At 40.6% G+C, this 20,220-nt stretch overlaps 4 protein-coding genes across 6 annotated transcripts in view; all 4 read left to right on the plus strand.

Moving 5' to 3' along the window:
* Positions 1–15,874, plus strand: part of LOC112451695 — a 58,557-nt gene extending 42,683 nt beyond the window's left edge. The window contains exons 1-11 of one of the 2 annotated variants that reach the window (XM_025011495.1): positions 1,951–3,097; positions 3,221–3,328; positions 4,269–4,619; positions 6,364–6,500; positions 7,447–7,647; positions 8,017–8,360; positions 8,578–8,797; positions 9,028–9,333; positions 9,698–10,300; positions 10,528–11,258; positions 11,376–15,874. In XM_025011495.1, the coding sequence (XP_024867263.1) occupies positions 4,280–4,619; positions 6,364–6,500; positions 7,447–7,647; positions 8,017–8,360; positions 8,578–8,797; positions 9,028–9,333; positions 9,698–10,300; positions 10,528–11,258; positions 11,376–11,751 (3,258 nt within the window). In that variant the 5' untranslated portion in view covers positions 1,951–3,097; positions 3,221–3,328; positions 4,269–4,279 and the 3' untranslated portion in view covers positions 11,752–15,874. Of the gene's footprint in view, positions 1–1,950; positions 3,098–3,220; positions 3,329–4,268; positions 4,620–6,363; positions 6,501–7,446; positions 7,648–8,016; positions 8,361–8,577; positions 8,798–9,027; positions 9,334–9,697; positions 10,301–10,527; positions 11,259–11,375 lie in introns of those variants that run through there. The other variant, XM_025011494.1, reaches the window with a different exon arrangement.
* Positions 15,875–16,364: 490 nt separating this feature from the next.
* LOC112451680 lies at positions 16,365–17,411 on the plus strand. Its single transcript, XM_025011464.1, has one exon. It carries the CDS (start codon positions 16,955–16,957, stop codon positions 17,342–17,344), a length of 390 nt encoding a protein of 129 aa, XP_024867232.1. The 5' UTR covers positions 16,365–16,954; the 3' UTR covers positions 17,345–17,411.
* Positions 17,412–17,710: 299 nt separating this feature from the next.
* On the plus strand, positions 17,711–18,898 carry LOC112451675. 2 transcript variants are annotated; one of them, XM_025011459.1, is made up of 3 exons: positions 17,711–18,084; positions 18,193–18,469; positions 18,582–18,898. In XM_025011459.1, the coding sequence occupies exons 1-3, from the start codon at positions 18,046–18,048 to the stop codon at positions 18,734–18,736; spliced, it is 471 nt and encodes a 156-aa protein (XP_024867227.1). In that variant the 5' UTR covers positions 17,711–18,045; the 3' UTR covers positions 18,737–18,898. The 2 variants fall into 2 exon arrangements, with proteins under 2 accessions (XP_024867227.1, XP_024867226.1); XM_025011458.1 differs by having other exon boundaries at positions 17,711–18,469.
* A 137-nt stretch (positions 18,899–19,035) lies between these two features.
* Positions 19,036–20,110, plus strand: LOC112451679. Its single transcript, XM_025011463.1, has 3 exons — positions 19,036–19,600; positions 19,736–19,911; positions 20,001–20,110. Exons 1-3 carry the CDS (start codon positions 19,473–19,475, stop codon positions 20,093–20,095), a joined length of 399 nt encoding a protein of 132 aa, XP_024867231.1. The 5' UTR covers positions 19,036–19,472; the 3' UTR covers positions 20,096–20,110.
* Positions 20,111–20,220: the final 110 nt, after the last annotated feature.

The raw sequence follows: 20,220 nt of genomic DNA on the forward strand, positions 1-20,220 counted from the left end.
AGAATCGTCGATATGAAAAGATTGATCGCTCGACGCTTATTATTCATAAGAAATGACACGCGTCTTCGAGCGCGTCTCGAAGGATAATGCTACGCACGGAGCGACTCGTACCTACCCGCTCGAGTGTCGCCGTGCAAATCAGTGCAAATGACAACACAACGACCTTGTGTATATACCACAGCGCACCGTGCGCGACGAAAACAAGCCGAGCGTCTCGCCGTCGTACCGTACCCGGCCAATTCAAATGAAATATTTAACGTATCCAATACGGCGAAATATTTAACGGCACTGTGTTCGCACTCATTTAAATTGCGCTGTTCATTCGTGTTTGTTCGCGCTCGCTCGTCTTGATCTGAGAGCGCGATATGAGGTTCATTTTAGATAATGTATAATTCGTGTCGGGATTCGAAATAGAATTCCACCTGTAATCTTGTTACGATAATACGGAAAAACGTATGAAAAATTAGAATAGACTGTAGGTATATTAAGGTACGAATAGAAGATGCGTTAAAATAGTGCATATAATATCTCGAAATTTGCGACATGTAAAGTTACATTTATAGTATTATATTCTATAAGTGAGATGTAATTGGACTTTGAAATCTGACGTGAATATTACAGATCGGTTTAAAGTGCGCTTTATAGAAAAATAGGCCGTCCCTTATATTTTAAATCAATTTAGATAAATGAGAATTGTTATAATACAGGTTCAACGTCTATTTGAACAATAAAACTTATTTTTATTTTCGGAAAAGCATTTTTATACGTGTTTATTATTATTATTTTAATAAATAAAAAATTCTGCAATGTTAGTAAATCAAAGAATAAAATTATGAAAAATTATTCTTACTTAACTTATTAAACTCACGCGATTTTATTTCTCTTCGGATGTTAAAAATCAGAAAAAGAATAATGGAAAAAGGACAAATTTTATATATATATATATATATATATATTCTCCAAATTTAAAAATTCGATAGTCTTTCTTAAGCGGAATAATTAACCGATTATTTAAATTTTGATTAAAAAGAATTATATAATTTACATGTGGCAGATAAAATTTGCTATTAGTAATACTTGTCTTTAACAATTAATTATAGTGTAATATCTCTGCACGAAGAAAATAAAAAATTAATCGAACAGTAAAAATCTCACTACCATATATCTGAGCTGTGAAAGTCATTAATAAATGATAGCTCTACGTATCTATACAAACGCAATTACGTGTCTGATTACACAAATTATATGCGATACCATCGGTCAACTTTATAACTCAAAAACTCTGTCACGACACGGACGTTCCTATATTAAGATTTTCGATTCTAACTAATCTCTAGAATAAGATTATATTTTGACAATGATGTACGACGTACCCCATTCCCTTTTAATATTCGCAACGTGAGAAGCGTGTGCAACATATTTTTGCAATATTCCGGGTACGTGACGCAATTTAACGTAACCGATCGACGCGAACTGTTTTTCCGCAAGTACGACCGCGCGCTGCCGGGCCGGCATAAGCTTTCACGCGCGTGCAATTTCGGTGACACTCGTACGGCGCATACGACGCGCGTGTATATTTGCGAAGTGAGGCAGAGGAGAGCCTGGAGAGAGCGCGGCCACCGGGCCCCGCGCGCGTCCCGTCCCGCCCGCGCCGGGCGAATTACCATATTCCGTGTTGCCCGCCCGTGCGCTACATGTTCCCGTGGGCTTGGCCCAGATTCCGTTTCCCTCCGCTTAATAAACAGAGCCTTTACTGTCGCGCGCGCGTGCAACGCAGTCTCCGCACTTGAATCCAGTTATCTTTTATTGCGGATTCCACTCTCCCCCGCCCCCCGCCACCGCCCCCGCCACGGCCCGACGCGACCACCCCCGTCACCCAAGCCGTACGACACAACGACCGTCCCGACCACCTAACCTAACCGCCGCGCCGGGCGGTCTCCGCCGTAGTCGCTCAACGTCCGGGTCTATTTTTACTCTTGGTTGTGTTGGGCGAAAAATCAGGATTTTTATTCCGCGTTCCTTCCGCGCTGCCCTGTCGTGTCGCTCGTTAGCGCTGACGTTTTCGCGAGGACGCGACGTTGCATTAGCATGGATATTATTCACCCGTGAGACTTGAGAGCCGATGGGTTTTGTGCACGGGGGGGCGAGAGGCGGTTGTTGCACACGCGGGGTTATAAAAAGGCAGGATAACACGGGTTTCTCACACCCGTACCTATCGCGGCGGGCGCCGCGCATTTGCTTTCTAAGCGTACACGCTGGTGTGTGTTATCAAGTTTCCGCGGATAAGGTCGACACGGCGGAACTTTGTTACGATGAACACTCGCGCGGCATCGATCCGCGCGCGAGTTGCCGTGTGCGAATTAATAGATCCCCGGTATTTGTACGGCGAACTGGTGAGTCCATTCACGTAAGAGGAGTTAGTTTTCTGAATAGAATTAGCATAATCCGCTTCTCCTCTCTCTAAACACTCCGCGCGAATCACCCGACCGAGTTGTATTTGGTGTCTTAACGAGTTAAAACCCGGCCGGGCTATTCATTTTACGTTTCGGAGTACGTCCACGGTACGTCAAAGCGAATGAAATTTGTTTGCGTTAATCAAAGAACATGTAGAGCGAACGCGCGTGTTATTACATCTGTATCTTCTTCAGCGGTACGTTTATCGTTGAGAATTTATCAAAGCATATACGTCGTCCGTGTAACGTAAAAAGGGGGGGATGCGTCGAGTTAACGTCTTCGGGGCGGTAACAAATCGTCGAAACGTAGTAGATCTGAGTGAGGGTAAACGACTTTGAGAGAAAGGAAGGGCTCGAGTGGAATGAATAAAGCTCCGTAAAAAAGTGAAGGGTCCAGTTGTAAGAGAGATGGGGCACGAGGAGGGAAGATTTTAAATCGAGTGAACCAATGTTGTTGATGATGCACATCCCGCGCCAACATCCCCCTGTGACACGGAGAAAGAGCGGGCCGGAGATATAAAGGGAAGAACGTTTTATTCACATGCAATCGGGCGAATCATTGATCGTCGAGCCGCCGACGACTGCATGGGAAATCGGAAAAATCCCGGAAAAGTGGTATTTTCCTGCGCGTTAATATCGAGAATGTAAGAACTTTTTAAATTGTTGTGATAAATTTAATTTCATGAAACTGCGCGAAGAATTAAAATGAACTTAAATATTTGAGAACGAAGGAGAAAAGAAATATATTTTATTTGCTTTTTATCAAGGTATAATTATATCACGGAAGCTGTACACGTGAAATTGTGAAGCAACAAGAGAGGCACACACGGCGGAGGAAGAAAAATGTGACCGCGAAAGAGAAGGGGCTTTGCCGTGTAAGAGAGCCGTCACTAAAAAGTGTTAGGAAGAACAGGCTGGGAGCAACACCTGCAAGCCGTGAAATATTACGACTATTTATTCAGTTCTTTTTAAGAGGATATATATCCTCGGCCAATGAATATATCCAAGGTCTCGCCGAGACTTTTCCCAGGTCCTTTCGCAATATCAATTTACTTCTTCAAGATTTGGAATTGTGTGTCGTTTTCCTCTTCTTGCGCCGGTTGCAAGCGGAGAAGGGAGACTACCGATACTGCAAACGCTAAAAGAACTAAAAACGTTATACTCTTTCTTTTATGCGCGGATTATCTTCTTCTTTAGGATGAAACTAAACAAGAAACTTTCTCTTTCTTGATAGAACCTGATGGTTCCTAACATTTATTGACAATTTGTAGAGCCCTTAGGACTCCATTGTCCGTGGACTCTCTTCAGATAAGAACTTGTAGAACTACTACCACTATCGGAGAAGCCGTGGATATCTAGTACAAACTAATATTACAAGTTCGCAAGATGTATTATAAATCAATTCCGTATATTATATTTAACACCATTGTTTAGTAATAAAACTAAAGCCCAGTTTAAATAATCTATAATGCACAAAGTTAAATAGAATTTTATTTATAATTTTAAATATTGTCTAAAGGTAACTTAACAAAATATTTTCAATCTTATTTGATATTATCTTGATTGGGACAAACTTGATCAATTGATTTATCGAAATAAAGCCAACATTTTTCTCGACGTATGAAAAATAATTTGGAGTATCAAATCTGATGAGATAAAGTTAGAAACATTTTGTTTCGATCACCATATTGCGTTGAACCTTACGAATGATAAAATAGAATTTATATAGCAATCTATTTAGCTGCCACATATATATACATATTACATAGTTACATAAAGGTTTACTCAACTTGGCGAAATTTAATTTATTTTTAGGGTGAGGGGGCATGTTGGTGTGTCGGCGGTTGCTGCTGATCGCAGCCGCGATTGCGGCCTCGATCGAGGCTGGCTCGGCTAGTTACCACCCCGGCATTTCGTCATCGGACTACTCCGGATACCCGAGCGGATACGCGGTTTACTCCGGCGCGACGTCACCCGAGTCCGCGTCGTCCTCGAGCTCGTCCACGTCCGGCCCGACGTCGGAGCCCGCAGCCAGCAACACCGAGCCGCTCTGCCGACCGTCCGAGTTCCAATGCGGCACCACCGGACATTGCGTCGCCCAGGACAAGTACTGCGACGGCGAGAATGACTGCGACGACAAGTCTGACGAGCCGAGATATTGCACCCGTGAGTACCCCCGCGAACGAACGGAGACGTTGAACAAAGCAAGTCGCCGCGCCGCGCCGGGACGAATCGATCCGCCGAGGTATCTCACTCTGTTCCTTTCTCTCTCTTTCTTTCTCCTTCTCGAAGTCGTCTTTTATTAGGCATTTGAACCGAAAAATAATAAATAATTCCAATCGATTATTTCTTTTAAAAATGTATTGTTATGATTCTTTTGTTAAAACTAAATTTATACACAATTGTTGAATAATACAATAAAAAAGCACGAAGTGGATCACCATGTTTATCATCATGAACAAATGGATCAGCGTTTTTATGTTTTTGAAAATTTGAAAGCTTTTGTTATCTTGTGTCTCGAACACGATTAATCAAGTAAACAGTTAAATACCTACAATAGGTAAATAGATAATAAAGGGAAAAATGTAATTGAAGTAATCGAGAAGCAGAAAAATAATTACAATTGTTTTTGGTCATGCGTGACCGCTTGTTTATCTGACATATTCAAAACAATACGAATTACACCGAATATACGTTAAACCAGAAACAAAGTTTTCGCTCATCCAAGCAGATAATGTTCCAAGTAATTATTTAGCTAGTAATTATTTAGCTATATACATTACCATTTTAGCTTAATTCATATAAAAATTAAAACCGTATCATGTAAAACTCATTCACAGAATATATGTCATTAGCCTTGTGCTTCCCACACATGGCTTGTATTTGCACACAAACACGCAATTAAATAATTTTTATCTAATAATTTAATGAGGTAAATAATTTGTCCGTTCATTATTGGTATAATAGTATAATTACCACTTTATACGAAATTTAATCGATTTGCAAAGCTCAAATATAATTATGTTATACAAATATCGCATTTTCATCCCTTTGAATTTTTAATTTTCGATAATATATGCAACACATTTCAATAGAAACGTAACATAATAGGAGAAATTTATTATAGCATTCATGATCCAATTCCTTCATAGAATTTCAAATTGCATATTAAAATATGCGCAGGCCCAAACGAGCTAATTACGTGGAATAATTACGTATTATACTTCACGCTTCCAATAGTCATGAAATAAGAATAAGAGAAATATAGGAAAATTGTAGAAGATTTTTATGTAGAAGAAGTATAAATACAAAAATGTGAGACCTGTAAATTTGAGTATGCAAAAATCTATTTAATTTATAAATGTTTAACTAAACATATAGACTCGTAGATTTAGAACGTGCGACAGAGAGAGAGAGAGAGAGAGAGAGAGAAGCAATTAAGAATTATATTTTATAAAATAATGTTTTATTACGTCGTTTTTTATAATCCGGCATAATTATATCTCAGGATTTATTTTTCGCGCATAATAATTGCGCAATAAAAACATTTCTATTTACCGCCAGACTTTGTACGGCTTGATATACGAAACCGTGTGAGAGTAGTTAGGAGAGTTAGTATATTTGGTTTCAAATAATATTTTATTTCGCCCATGTCATAAGCATAATCACAATTGAATATTGAAATATTCCAGAATATATTTTTGTAGTATGATCGCGGCATGACGAAAACATTTCCGTTTACAATCGGACATTATGCGCTTCGGTGTGCAGGATACCGTGCGCTTAGTTAGGCGTAAAATTCCCTTGGGTATCATTTTACCACGCAGTGTTATTACACTTTTCCGCGCATAAATTATTGCACAATGTAAAAAGGGAAACAAACAAGCAAACAAACAAACAAACGTTTCAGCCTGCAATCGGACGTTGTACGGTGACGTAGGCCGGACCTACAGAGTGGAAATCCGCCGACCGAGGGAGGATCGACTGCCATTCCTGTGTCACCTCAACTTCACTGCCGCCGGATCTGATCTCGGGGATCTAGTCCAGGTTGGACATAGAAATGATGTAGTTGTAGAAAATAATGCTGACTGGTGCCCAGCCAACGTAGGAAGTCTGTCATGGAACAGACAGCAGGCTAACCCACTGCGCCGCGTCGGGCCCGGATAATAATTTATATCCCGGCTTTTACGATTCTTATCGCGTTTATTGGCAAAATTAAATCAGTTCCCGCGCTGAGTAAACATCGCGCTCCGCCATCGCGGAATACGCTTACTCCACAGATCCCCTGATTCTGAACTCTAAGTTCCCGTCAGGTATATATTTTCGATTCCGATTGATATTGACACACCGATTATTACATCTCTCCGCAATGATAGAATCGATACTTACGTTGTTAGCGGAGTACAATCAAGCGGTCAAGAGTATAAAGTTTTCACGATGGATGGGGGGACAAGTATCTCGGGACAATGAAAACGTAAAAATGACGGCGTAAAAGTACTTGAAAGTGTCCAAATCTTTTTTACTTTAGCACGTCTGAAAATCAATATTTGCTAATTAAAAGATATTAAAAATGTTTCTGCTAAATTTATTGTGAAACTATGATAGTTATTATACATTTTAAAGCAAAATTGAGTTACTGTACAAATAGTATATAATGCTCATGTTATAGAAAATTTGCGAAAAAGACTATGTTTTTTCATATATTTTTATATTACAGGAGTTATACGATTTTTCGCGCTAAAACTTTTCCTAGTGACTTATCTTATTCATTCTCAGTATTATACGAGCCAAAATGTAACGTCGCGTAATAATCAACGAGATGATAATAGAAATATTTGCTTTTATCGCGAAGGGTCCGTAATAACTGTAATCCAACTTTTATCTTTAGTTTTATTTCCAACAAAAATCGTTAGCCGGTTGCTCACGCGAATACTCCGCTGGCTCATAACTTTTAGAATAATGCCCCCTTTCTCTCTCGTCCCTGGTGTTACAGTTAACTTTTGATACCTTCACGGTCGGCCGCTTTCTATCCTTTACGTCGGAAGGATGTCCAGATGGTTTCATGACTATTCGCGAGGAAGGTCGTCCTGCGACGGGAGGACAATGGTGTGGCAGCGCGTGGGGCTACACCGTCTATTACAGCGAAACTCCTTCCATCAATCTGACTTTATATTTACTACGTTTATCAGAGCAGGTAAGAAATTGAGTTAGCTCAGGGGGATACGCGATCTGATTTTCCGTAATTTCGCCGCGGCAATATGGAACTTTTATCAAAGTTGTTGCACGGTATTTTACCTTAAATTAACGATATTTGAAGTCGGCTTTTCTCAGGGAAATATTGAGAGTCGTTATTTGCTATCTTTCTACTTCCTATATTATAAATTTATTACAGTTAAAATCGACTTGTTCTAAAAAAGTTGTCTGTCGTAAAAGAATTTCGAAATGCGTCAGCGACATGGAACATTTTGAAAAAAAGTTTTCCAACTGAGAATATTCAATGTGAAGTAAAAGGAACGCGCGTTACCGTCGCGGCACAATTTCGGGCAATTTTTCCGTGTCTCAGGGTATCGGCTACAACTTCGACTTCAAGCTGTCGTACAAGTTCCTGAGAAGAAGCGAGGCGCATCTCAGATACGGAAACAGCAGTATGTCCACATGGCGCGGCGAGTTGGTGAACGGCACGTATTGCGATCGCGTCCTCACTAAATGCGATACTAGAGCCTGCCGGCTGCAGTCGCCGAATTATCCCGGAGTTTACCCCAGGAATGTCACTTGCTACTATCGGGTGGAGCAAAACCGCGCGCCGGTGGGTCATCGGGCTCTACTTGCCGTTAGTCAGCGTAACAGTCACAAGATACACATTAAGGATCAGGTAGTGAAGTACGACAGAAGTCAGCGAGTACTAAGGTAAATCGCCATGTTAATGACGCTAATAAAGTTAATATTAATACAGAAAGTTAATACAATATGTCAAATTGATATTTAATACGTCGTCAATAATTTCGCGAGCATACCTCTTTGTGCGAAAGGTTTTTTCAAAGATAGAGAAACAGAGATGCGCAAGGAGGACAAGTGTAATATACAGAGACTAGATTTTCCAAGTAAAATTCACGCGCTTTTCAAGGGTGTGGGATCAGTGCAACGTCGTGCAGGATTACTTAACGGTATACGATGGAGGTTCAACCTCAGACCGAGTGCTTGTAAGGCTGTGCGGGGGAGATGCGGTGCCAGACATCATCAGCAGTCACAATACCATGTTGTTAGAGTTCCACACGTCCCCGTACGACAATCCGTTTCATCCAGTGCCACTGTCTTTCCTGCCAGGATTTGAACTCGAAGTTCAGGTAATGCTCCCGGATCCCGTGATATTATATATCTTATTACGTAATCTCGTCACAAGTTTGTTGCGAAAATATGAAAGTTGCAATTCGTAGAACTATTTATTTGCAATTATTTTGATATTGTAGATCATTAAAATGTAAAGTTTGATTTAAATATAAATAAAAATTAAATATAGCCGACAATTTATTGATGTTTTCTTTTTTTTTATATATGTACATTCACGTGTGTACAGGTGATCTTTGTCGACGAAAAGTCTCGAAGTTTTGTGAAGGAAAACGACAACTGCGATTTTTATATATCCGGTGATGAAAACTCGTCTGGCATTCTGGAAAATCCGAAGCACTCTTTACCGCCGAACACAACTTGTCGTTATCACTTCCAAGGGAAACTCAATGAAATCGTTTGGTTATCGTTCGTTAAATATTACGCCGCCAGCGTGGAAGCTGCTGCGAGTATCGACACTGCCGCTGATTGCAATGCAAAGCTTCTGATATGGGATGGTGATATCACAGTGGACAAACTTACTTCCAACCGAAAAGTACGTACCAAATTGTATCCCCTCTCTCTACAAAGTCTGTTACTTAGCAACTTTCTTACTTCGTTACTGAAGTAATATAACTTCGTTACTAAAGTAACTTCGTTAGTAAAGTAATATAGATACAAACACAAATTCTGAAAAGAGTGCTTTGAATCCACGAATAAGAATTGCATAATCTAAATATCTCGCAAAAGGGGAATAAACAATTACAAAATTTCTTCCTCGAAATCTAAGGATATAACTATTAAAATAACATCGAAGGTTCTTTACATATTAATATACGTTACGTAACAAAATTTTCGTCAAGTTATGATAATACGACTCGGCATTCTTATCTGACACACATCTCGTAATAATTTCACAGAACATTACCGACATTACGCTGATGGGGCAGTTCTGTAAGGACGACATACCGCGACTCTGCGATCACAGTCTGTTGCGCAACAGCAGCCGTCACACGCGGCCGTGCAGCCTCGCGGAGAGTTACGTGTCGACCGGCCGCGATCTCACCCTGGAACACATATTGCGCCAGGGTAGCGCGTTGTATCCGATAAGTTTCGTGCTGCGCTACGAGTTCGTCCACGAGGCCATCTCGTGTAACCACGTGTTCACTTCGGTGCCGTCAGCCTCATCTACGTCTTCCACGTCGTCTTTATCGTCCTCCTCGTCCTCATCCTCCTCATCTTCCTTATCGTCCAACGCCGGTAAATTCGCGTCGCCGAAAAACGTGTTCTTCTATGGTCGCGGTGGGGCGCAGAATTTGAGCTGCTCGTACAGATTTGAAGCCGAGCCTGATCATAGAATAGAGCTGTCCTTCGTCAGAGCTTCCTTCGGTGGCAAGAGCTGCGCGTCTTACGTGGACCCGTTGGTGAATCGATGGACGTGCGACCGCCGTATGGCGGATGTTAAGAAATTCGGCATGGCGGATCTTGTTGTCGCTGAATATCCTTGGCAAGGAGTCGAACTGGTGCGTATAATATAATAAAATTCTTTTTCTTATTTAATTTATTTATTATAATTTTTAATCTATCTCTCTGCCTTTCTTATTAAAGGTATTTTAAAAATTAATCTCTAGAAAGATTGAGAGAGACATTAAAGCCCCGGACAATTTGTTTCCAAATAATTACAGTTGAATATTTTTATATTTATAATTCTATAACTCTCTTCATGAGCCTTGTAATTTTCCGCTTTTAGGTTCGCGATTGTCTGTGCTCAAACGTGAGCGAGAGAATCGTCGTCCGGACCCTGACATCGAACGTGGTGGAGGTCAGGTTTACCATCACGCTCATGAACGTCACCCAGGATTACCGAGACTTCTTCTTCGAGGGGGAATACCGTTTCGTTCCGGTGAGCGCGGAATCGAGCGAGCACGGATGCTCGACGAGACTCGAGGAGCGACGATTGCGCGGCACAAGCGGTGAGATCTCTCTCAGGAGTCCTCTGCCGCGAGTGATCCCTGGTCTAGCTGCGGTGGAGGAGATTCTGACGAACACAGAGGATCTAACGGCGACGCAATGTGTGAACGAGCCGTGGTTGATCGAGCCCGAGGACGCGCGCATCAATTTCCTGTACTTGAGAACCGCCGGCTATGGCATCACCCTGGACAACGTCATGGAGTGCACGACTCTCAATCGAATCGTCGTCTACTCGGCCGCGAACACGAAGGAGCGCAGCGTGATCTGTCCGGAGGGTGGGGTCGACACGGCCAGGACCGTCGACTTCTTCTCGGGTGGCTGGAATTACAGCGCCGTGAACGCGAGTGTGGCGATGGCGCAGCACTCTCGCAGCTTCGTCGTGGAGTTTCTCCAGCGGGAACCCGGTTTCTATGCCGTCACGTGGATCGCGATCTCCAAACGTTCACCAGCCGCGCCCAATTCGGGCGCCAACGCGTTTACCATATTACCCGCGGAAGATTGTCCGTACAGGTTCGTTGTGCGATTTCTATTATGTAAAAAACTCAGCTTCTTTATATGTTGTGAGATAAGTCAAAGTTTAATAGGAATAAAATCGCTTAATTCGACATCTCTCTTTCTGTTCATCAGGTGTCCAGAGATCCAGGCGTGTATCAGCTCGGTCCTGTGGTGCGACGGCGTACGTCATTGTCCCTCGGGCTTCGACGAGGAAGAGGCTAACTGCTCGTATCGTTTCGGGGTGACGCTGCTCTACGTCGCGGTGGGCGCCGGTGCCCTCGGTATATTCTTGATCCTCCTGCTGGCCACTGGTTGTCTCAAGTATTGCCTCTATCGGCACAAGGCGCGTAAAAAGAAGAAGAACGTCGCCCTGAACGTCAATCATCTCCATGTGAATCACACTCATCACAACAACGGCTTGACCGGGAGCCGGTTGAGCGGACGCTACAACCTAGCCACGCCCCAGGAAATGTACCTGGAGAATTACGGGAAGGACAGTATTTGTTGACAATACGCCATCGCCAATATCGAGACCACCGTGTGAATAGTCATGATTTTTAAATGCCTACCTCGCTCTGGGCCCTCCCTCCTCCAATTCCCATCAACCTCCCCTGAGTAGCGGACCGGAGTGTACGGCAGCCAAACACTCCCATCCCAAAAAACACACGTTACACGCACACACACACATACGTACACATACAGACTTACCTGCGCACATGGGTACGTACACGTGCGCACACACATACACACGTATACATACTCTCGCAGTAATCGTACGAAAATCCCGTAGAATATATCCGAAGCGCATAGAAGCGAGCGCACGAGACGTGCTGTAGCCACTTGGCTGGTGGCGAACGTAGTCGAGTTCTATTCCTCTAATCAAATCATAACGATCGACTTGCTTTGAATAAGCGGATCACGATTCGACACATTAGATCGGGGTGGATGATAACCGCCCGAGCCTGTCGCGCCGAGAATGGATACCATGGGACGCCTGTAATCCTCCAGAAAGGAGTCACGATGAAAGGTAGATATAACCGCACCTCGTACGCTCGTGTTTATGGCATTTACGATAAACACCGCAGTATCATGGTAGGTTTAGATACACACGATTTAGGAGTAAAGAGAAAAGAGAAGAAAGATACGCGCGCGAGTGGACGAAGAGCGGTGAAATTGGCGTTTACGCGTACGCAATGCTTCTAAGAGACGTAGGACACGCTGTTTCCGTTGAGTGCACTTTCTGTCGGTTATCGAGCGAACATCGTAAACGTCTACGACGCGAGTACGATGATAAAAGTAACGAGAAATGGAGAGGAATTGAGAATAGACGAGTGCTAAAGTACGAGAGAAGCGTTTTAGATAGCTTTACATGTGAATGACGACGCGATGGACGGGAAAGGATACGCGAGGATACGCAAAAACGATACCGCGAATGGCATTCGAATGATATTTGCGGCTGTACCGAGGTCGAATGTATTTGTACTCCTTTGATCTTGAACGCGTGCGTCGCGACGACTCGCACTTATCGGTAACACCACGTTGCATTCTAACATGAGATCCAGGGGAAAAAAATTGATAAGGAGTTAACCGTGATTAAGGAGGATTAGATCATTGACATTCGCGCGAGATCTATCTCGATGACCGTTACAATCGGACTCACGCGCTTCACACCCGTCTAGCCTGATTTTCTCGTTAGATCACCTATGATTTCGGCCTACGGCCGGACTAGCCGTAGGCTTGGACTACTTACGTTACGCATTGTTCTAAATTAGAGTGACTGCACTGGACTGTCTGTTTTTATATTATGTACTATTAAAAAGTATTAACCGTTAAAATTCTTATCACTTTAGGATTTAATTGAATATTAAGATCATTTGCAATCTGACATCGTGACATTATGATCGGGTCCAAATGATTGACTTTAATGAAAAAAGCCGAATCGACTTTCGTCTCACAAAATGCTTTTCTGCGATTATTCTGATTATTATTACCTTTTCTGATTATTATTACCTGATGCCAATCTCTGATACAGTCTTAATTATATTATATTATAACTGAATTATAATGCATTATATTGTGTTATTGTATAATACATTAGTAACACACCTGTGACGTGTTCGCGCATTACGATGCAATAATCGGGTCGCTGGTCTCACTCCATTCAACGTCGATCCAACAAACATTTTTATATTATCCGTGATTTTCGATATTTTGAACTTCATAGGTGATTTATGGGAGACGACGTGATACGTAGATAATTTACTCGTATAATCTAGGTTCGGTAATACGCGCGGCTTGAATAAGACGTAGATACCCACGTGTAATTAATTGGATGCCACAGGAGCGTGTACATCGTAATCCTGTTAAGCAAATGAAACGTTAAGCAAATGGACGCGCAGTCTCCACGCGTTAGCCTATTAATAGACATTGTATGGTAAAGCACGTCTAACGTACGTCTGTATGCTGTGATAGAAGTAAGCGTATCAACAATCGGAAATAAATCTCTCGCGTAAATTTCACGTTCGCGTATGCGCATCCTCGGAAACGTCCATCGCCGAAGATGAATCACGACCCTTCAATGCAATTTTCCTTGGCGAGATCGATATCTTAACGCGGCCCCGCAGCCTGTAATTTCTAGATCGTCAATCGTATCGGGAAGACACGCGATGTGTAGTCCAAACCCGCGATGCAAAAACTCACGATTTTTTCGAACGTAATGTGCGTAGTTTGATAAAAAATTTGAGAAAAATTGATTAAAGCAGACTTGTAGCGAGCCATTGGGCGAAAAGGCGATATAAGTCGAAAAAAAATAAGAGTTTGAAATATTATTATATTATATATTTAAAGAAAACCTAATCAAATTAGGATAAAGTAAAATTTTATATACTTCTTTTTTAAAAACATAGAAAATTATCACAATAAGAAGCGATTCGATTTTATATTACATATATTCGTAATTTTTTCTATCTATTTCGAATTGAAAAAAATGTTTAATATCTCATTATTTTAAACAATAGTTAATTGTGCAAAGTCTCACATAAGAACCGTAATTAAATTAAAACTGCACTTGCAATTTTCGATGTTTTTATCGCAGTTTATTAATTTGCAGTATTTTGATACGATATGATATTTTTGCGAACTTATATATACACTGTTTGTGTCACAGTTTGAAAATTCTGCAGAGACGTCGGTCGCGTTAAGATATTTTTTTGCCAGTCTCATGAATTGCTCCGTGAATAATTCACTACCTAAGGACATCGTCTATCAACGAATACTGCCGCGATTATTATTTATTCATAAAGTTTTATAAGTCTCTCTTTCTACCCGAATACGAAAAGCTGTCCGAATATATGACGTTCTGTACTCTATATAAGACGCGGAATCCGATAACGAGTAACGTACTAGCGAATAACTGTAGCGTGCGACAGAAGCGAAACTGCATGGTGCACACCCGCCGGGCTCCTCGATGTGTTAACCGCGCGATTGCCACATTAAAAGACACGTTGAAAATTTACTCTCAACATATCGAAAGTCCGAAATTAATTTAAGCGCGCCATTATCTAGCCGTGAAATAGCGAAGTTGTTTTTTTCACCGAGGTAACCGAGGTGACTTCCTTTCGAAAAAGAAACTTTTCCCCGATTCTCCCTTTACGTAAAGTACCGTCAAAAAGGAAAAGAAGAGGAAGCCTTTCACACGAAATTTTTTATATATCCTCGACTCGGTGGTTCTTCCCGCGGTTCGCGATAAATAAATCTATATAAATAAGTAAACGCGCAAGTCCTTCGACGACGGAGACCGACGTAATAAACATTGTGGGACGCATCGTTTTCTATTCATAAGGGAACGACGATTTATATTATTTTCTCCGGCAACTTTCTCGGCACCGAAATGTTGGTTGCGACCCTTTAAAAAGCATCCGCGGAAAGTCGTCGCCGCGCAGCCGAGGCGGATCAGCATCGAGAAAGAGAGAGAGAGTAATTCTTCCGACGCGGATATGAATCTATAAACTGTGGAGCGTGTAGTCATCATATGGGATTTATACGGTACGACTCGACTCCACGTCGCGCTCAATCGAGAATGCGTCCTACGATTACGAAACTATAGTACTATGCATGTATGTAAGAACGTACACGAAAAAAAAAAATAACCCAAAAAAAAGGAAAAAAAATGCCGTAGCACAAACTGGCTCGCACACACGTAGCTAAAAAAAAAAGTGGATGGTAAAGAGTTTTGAATCAAAGAGGCCTTGATTCAACGACGTTTCTAAGCAAGTATTACGCGTTACACGATGTATTGTAATCCCGTGTTTATAATTTTAATAAAATACCATCGCGTTAAAGAAACCCAGCAGATCAGCCGTGAGCAAGTGCATTATTGATCAATTTATTATCGTTTCGTTCTTCCTCAGAAACAACTTTCTCTCCGAATACATTTTATACTCATGAAAAATTATATGAAGACACATGATCCAATGTCCAAAGTTCTGTTTTTACATAAATCTATGTAATGAACGAATGACTGCCAGAAGAATTATTCACCGTTGGAACGTAAGAATCTCCAAATTATCGTCCTTATTTTCAAAAATTTCTATTTTCTCAAGTAAATATTAATTTAAACATAGTTGATATTCACTGCGAAAAAAATATAGTTAATAGTTAATAGAAGAAATAAATTTAAGGAACATCTACAAAAGAATGGAGATAAAAAAATGTTTTAAACGAATTGTAATTTTTGCTGAAGGTAGTCCCTTTTTCTCGTCCACTATGTATAAAGGTCCAAAAACTTTTGATATTTAGGTCAATTCTCCTCGCCATAAATTTTCCTCTGACGATTGTAGGGACTCTTAATCGCAATTTCTTGAAAAGTAATACTATTTATATTCTAGTTCTGATTTAAGTTTATAAATTCATATCAGGCCGTAGTGCCACTTTTATTCGTTCTCTTGTATATTTTTAAGATGTTTTGCAAAACGATACCTCGTCTTTAATATACAAATTTCGCGACATCGAAAATAACAGCGTAGCACTAATTATAATGGAAAAAAAAGTTTTTTTGTTTAATCCTTGTCCGTTAGAAATAATTGGAAAGGAAATTCTTCGAAAAATATAGATAATAGAAAAATATAGATATAGAATATTGTAGCACCTATTTCGCTAAAAAAATTTGCAGTATATTTTGCAGAGGTAGATATAAAAAACGGAAGCTATTTCCGAGAGCAAACTTTTTGATAAAAACGTGATCGGCTTAGTTGGCAATTTTTTTCAAAGGTTATTATTTTATATTCTACAAAATTATGAATAGATTTTTAACTTGTACATATATTACACGATTCTATGTGGATAGTATCTATAGCTACCGTAATAAAAATAATTTTAAAATGCAAAGCGACTGTGCTTTGTAATAAAAGCAGAGCGTTCATATAAAAGCCCTACAAAACACAGAATACAATTTTGCTTTAAAATCTTCAATATAAATGCCCCTGTTTCGATCTTCTGACTACTAATAGCAACGTTCTGCCTCACTTTTATTCATATACGACCCGAAAAATTCATACCGCGGAGTGGCATGCACGGTACATCGCGATCAGAGGACAACATCGCGCTCCTACGTTGTTTGCCTCTTGACGTCTTCCATCCGTCAATTTTCCGTCCACGAAAAATGTAAAATCGCTCGCCTATACAACCCGGTAGATTTATCGCCCCGAATCTCGATGAAATATTCATCGCGTCGCGGACAGACTCGCGAAAAGACGGAAGAGGATCCTCGAATGTCCAGCGGGAGCGAATCGTTCACCGACACGGCGATACACGCCAAGCTGGAACCACCGAGATCTCTGCACGGTGTCGAGGATGCCGACGTCATTTGGGACACGATCACACGGCGATTCCCGAACGCGGCCCCGCTCCTCTGCGAGATGGAAACGGTGATCGAACGTGCGGAGGATTTGCTGCAGCAGCTCAAAACGCCTTGCGCTCATCAGGAAAATGGTACGCATTTCCCTCGAACCCCCGGGGCCCCGCCGGGGGTTCGATGTTTTCCCGTGTCGTGCACACGCGTAACTGACAAACAATCTCGGAGAATTTTAGTACGCCCAGTTTAACGATGTTTTATTACGATTTTAACGTGTTTAAAATAACGAGCTTAAGCTTGAAATTAATGGTTACAATAGCGTGATCCAATTATGCAAATAGCCAGCGTTTATTCGTGCACTCGGCTAACCTCATTGTAATTATCACGTTATTAAATTAATGGTATACATGATAGAACGGGAAACACACAAATAATTTATTCACGAGGAAGATTTATCTTTCATAGAAATGTGTATGATATATATCGCGCGCGCTCGCGCGCGCGACCTACATTCATTTATCCTTTCATTTGTGTGCCACGGACTTATTGAGCAAATTGTTATCTGGAATAATCCTTCATTTGCTCCATTTTGTAAATCTAGCGTTTAATGATTAAAGAGTGCTTATTCGAAAATTTGCGATGTAATCTCTGGCGCAGCGCGATCGCGTAAGCTGATTTGCTAAATTGCTGCATCCACGCCTCCTATTATTTATAATGTAATGTGTACAATTTATGTATTTGCCAAATTATTACGCGTAACAACTCTTCATGTCGTGCGATTTCAAGTGTATTCTAGAAATTTCAGCGATTCTCCGAATCTAAAATTTACAACATGGCAATATTGTCCGACTTGTGTGCTCAGGTCGCCGGATCTGACGCTCATTTGATATTGCAGACACGTCCAGCTCGTTTCACACACCGGATTCCCGGGAATCTAACGCGACGATTTCGATGGTATCCGACATAGAATCGTTCGCCGAAGAAACGAATGTACGTAGATTCCCCGTAACACTTCTCGCTTATTGTTACACGCTGTGGTTGCTTGCTGCATTAAATGAAAAAAAAAATATTATATATATACGTGCCTCTTTTTCTAAGATTTCGGAACATCGCGAAGCCACCGAGAATGCTGAAACGCAATTTATGGTGCACGATATTCACGAGAAGCAGGTGGATTTAGAGTCTCAACATTGTAGTGAACAATCCATTCAGTGCGAGAAGAAACATCCCTGTCAAGGATATCATTTGAATTCACCTTCAAGAGTCGACGAGATTGTTCAACATTTCAAAACGAGCACGATGAATAAATGTGACAATTCTCAGGAGGAATCAAAGAATAATGCTGACAAAGCAATCGGTATTAGTTCGGAAGAAAGTGAGTGTGATATAGAAAAAAAAATACAGTCTTACAGAGATATTCGCGAACATAGGAAAATTTATAATACTGCTTATATTTGCTTCAATGCACGATTGTGTTTATAATATAGGGCTAATGACAGCAATAGCTGAAACGAATAGTTTGGAAGGATGGACGAAAGTGACTGATAATGCATTGCGAGAATGGCACGATGATATGGAAGGTATAAAATTAATTTCGCAATTGATGACACAAATAAATCTTACTTTAATTGTCTCCAGATGATAACGATTCGGAAACTCGGCCAAATATCGACAGAAATATAGAAAATCACCCGTTGATGGCCAATGATAATCACAAATGTGACAAAATCGATAAAAAAGTAATTGAAAACTTACAGGTATTGAGATACCTACTTATGTTATATTTGTAATATAGATGAAAAAATAAAGCGCACGGAATATTGCAAAACAATTTTTTGCAACAGAGGGTTAAAGTATTTCTTAATAAATATTTCTTAATTTTTTTATTTTACCCAATTTTTTATCCACGTAATAACACGTTGATAAAATATAAATTTGGTTTATCTAAAATCACGTCTGTTGCTTTATAGTAAAAAAAAAACTTTTAAATAATATAGGACAGCGTCGCGAAAAGTTCTGCGGCAACTGCGAATCGTCGGTCACCGTGGACTATCCTTGAGGAGTACGCAAAGCGGTGCAAAGTGTCAATCAAATACGAGTACAAACTGAAACCGAATCTGTGCGTAATAAACGGTGACCTGTGTGGATTTAGCGGTAAATACTTCGTACAAACAGATTACATAGAACATTATCACCCACATCATGCGCGCATTTGAGCATTATTTTCTTATCCAGTAACAGTGCAGATTATTCACTGCAGTTATTCCTTAACAATCGTTTTTCAATAACTTTTAATTGTCGTTTATAAATTCGACATATAAAATGTTGCAAGTGCTTCTTTACACGTTGTTAAACATAGTTTGGATAATGTGCCAGCAATGTCGTGTGCCGCGACCGAAGATCTGGCAAAAAACAAATTGGCAGCGAAAATATTGTGGATGATAGCCGAGTGTCAGATGGATGGCTCGAAACTTTCGCGCGAATTACTAGACTTCTCGAGGGCGGAGTAAGTTTAATGGTGCAAAAATACATGAGAAATTAGGATATGGATTTCTCGATGATATAAAACTTATCGGAGCGACGCTCCGAAAAACAATATACTTTATGCAAAATAGAATTTGATACACTTTCTTTGTGTCAGGATGTTAGATATAACAGCGTTTAATAAAGACGAGTTGAAGAACGCGTTGCAAAAACTCTACAAGTCTTGTCTCGAGAAAGGGGAATCCATTCCGAAGTATACTATTCGCAAGGCGAAAACAAATCAAGGGTTTATGTACACAGCTCAATGCGTAGCTTTAGGGCGTGTTGGAATTGGTACGTTATTATTTTATCTTATCACCATCGAATATAATCTGGTTAGAAAATACAAAAAATACTTACTAATAATTTAATATTATTTGTAGGACAAGGAGTGAGAGGCGATAGCGCTAAGATTGCTGCTGCTGAAAATTTGTATCAGAAATATATTTGTGAGGCTGCAGAACAGCAATCAGTATAAACTCACAAATTTGCGTATTATTACGATATAATCTACTACTTATTCTCTTGGTTTATCTTTAATAATAAATTTTAAATAAACGTCAAAATACATATAAACAGTTAATGGAAGTTTTCTAATTGAAA

Source organism: Temnothorax curvispinosus, unplaced genomic scaffold (genome assembly GCF_003070985.1).
Source record: "Temnothorax curvispinosus isolate PA1 unplaced genomic scaffold, ASM307098v1 QBEX01002451.1, whole genome shotgun sequence".
Taxonomy (NCBI): Eukaryota; Metazoa; Arthropoda; class Insecta; order Hymenoptera; family Formicidae; genus Temnothorax; species Temnothorax curvispinosus.

What these genes read in the sequence shown, in the direction of transcription:
- LOC112451680 (XM_025011464.1), top strand. Translation starts at nt 16,955, where the DNA reads ATGAAATATTCATCGCGTCGCGGACAGACTCGCGAAAAGACGGAAGAG.
- LOC112451675 (XM_025011458.1), top strand. Translation starts at nt 18,046, where the DNA reads ATGGTATCCGACATAGAATCGTTCGCCGAAGAAACGAATGTACGTAGA. An exon ending in CGGTATTAGTTCGGAAGAAA is followed by an intron (nt 18,470 to 18,581) that starts GTGAGTGTGATA and finishes TTTATAATATAG; the next exon opens with GGCTAATGACAGCAATAGCT.
- LOC112451679 (XM_025011463.1), top strand. Translation starts at nt 19,473, where the DNA reads ATGTCGTGTGCCGCGACCGAAGATCTGGCAAAAAACAAATTGGCAGCG. An exon ending in CTAGACTTCTCGAGGGCGGA is followed by an intron (nt 19,601 to 19,735) that starts GTAAGTTTAATG and finishes TCTTTGTGTCAG; the next exon opens with GATGTTAGATATAACAGCGT. An exon ending in TTTAGGGCGTGTTGGAATTG is followed by an intron (nt 19,912 to 20,000) that starts GTACGTTATTAT and finishes TATTATTTGTAG; the next exon opens with GACAAGGAGTGAGAGGCGAT.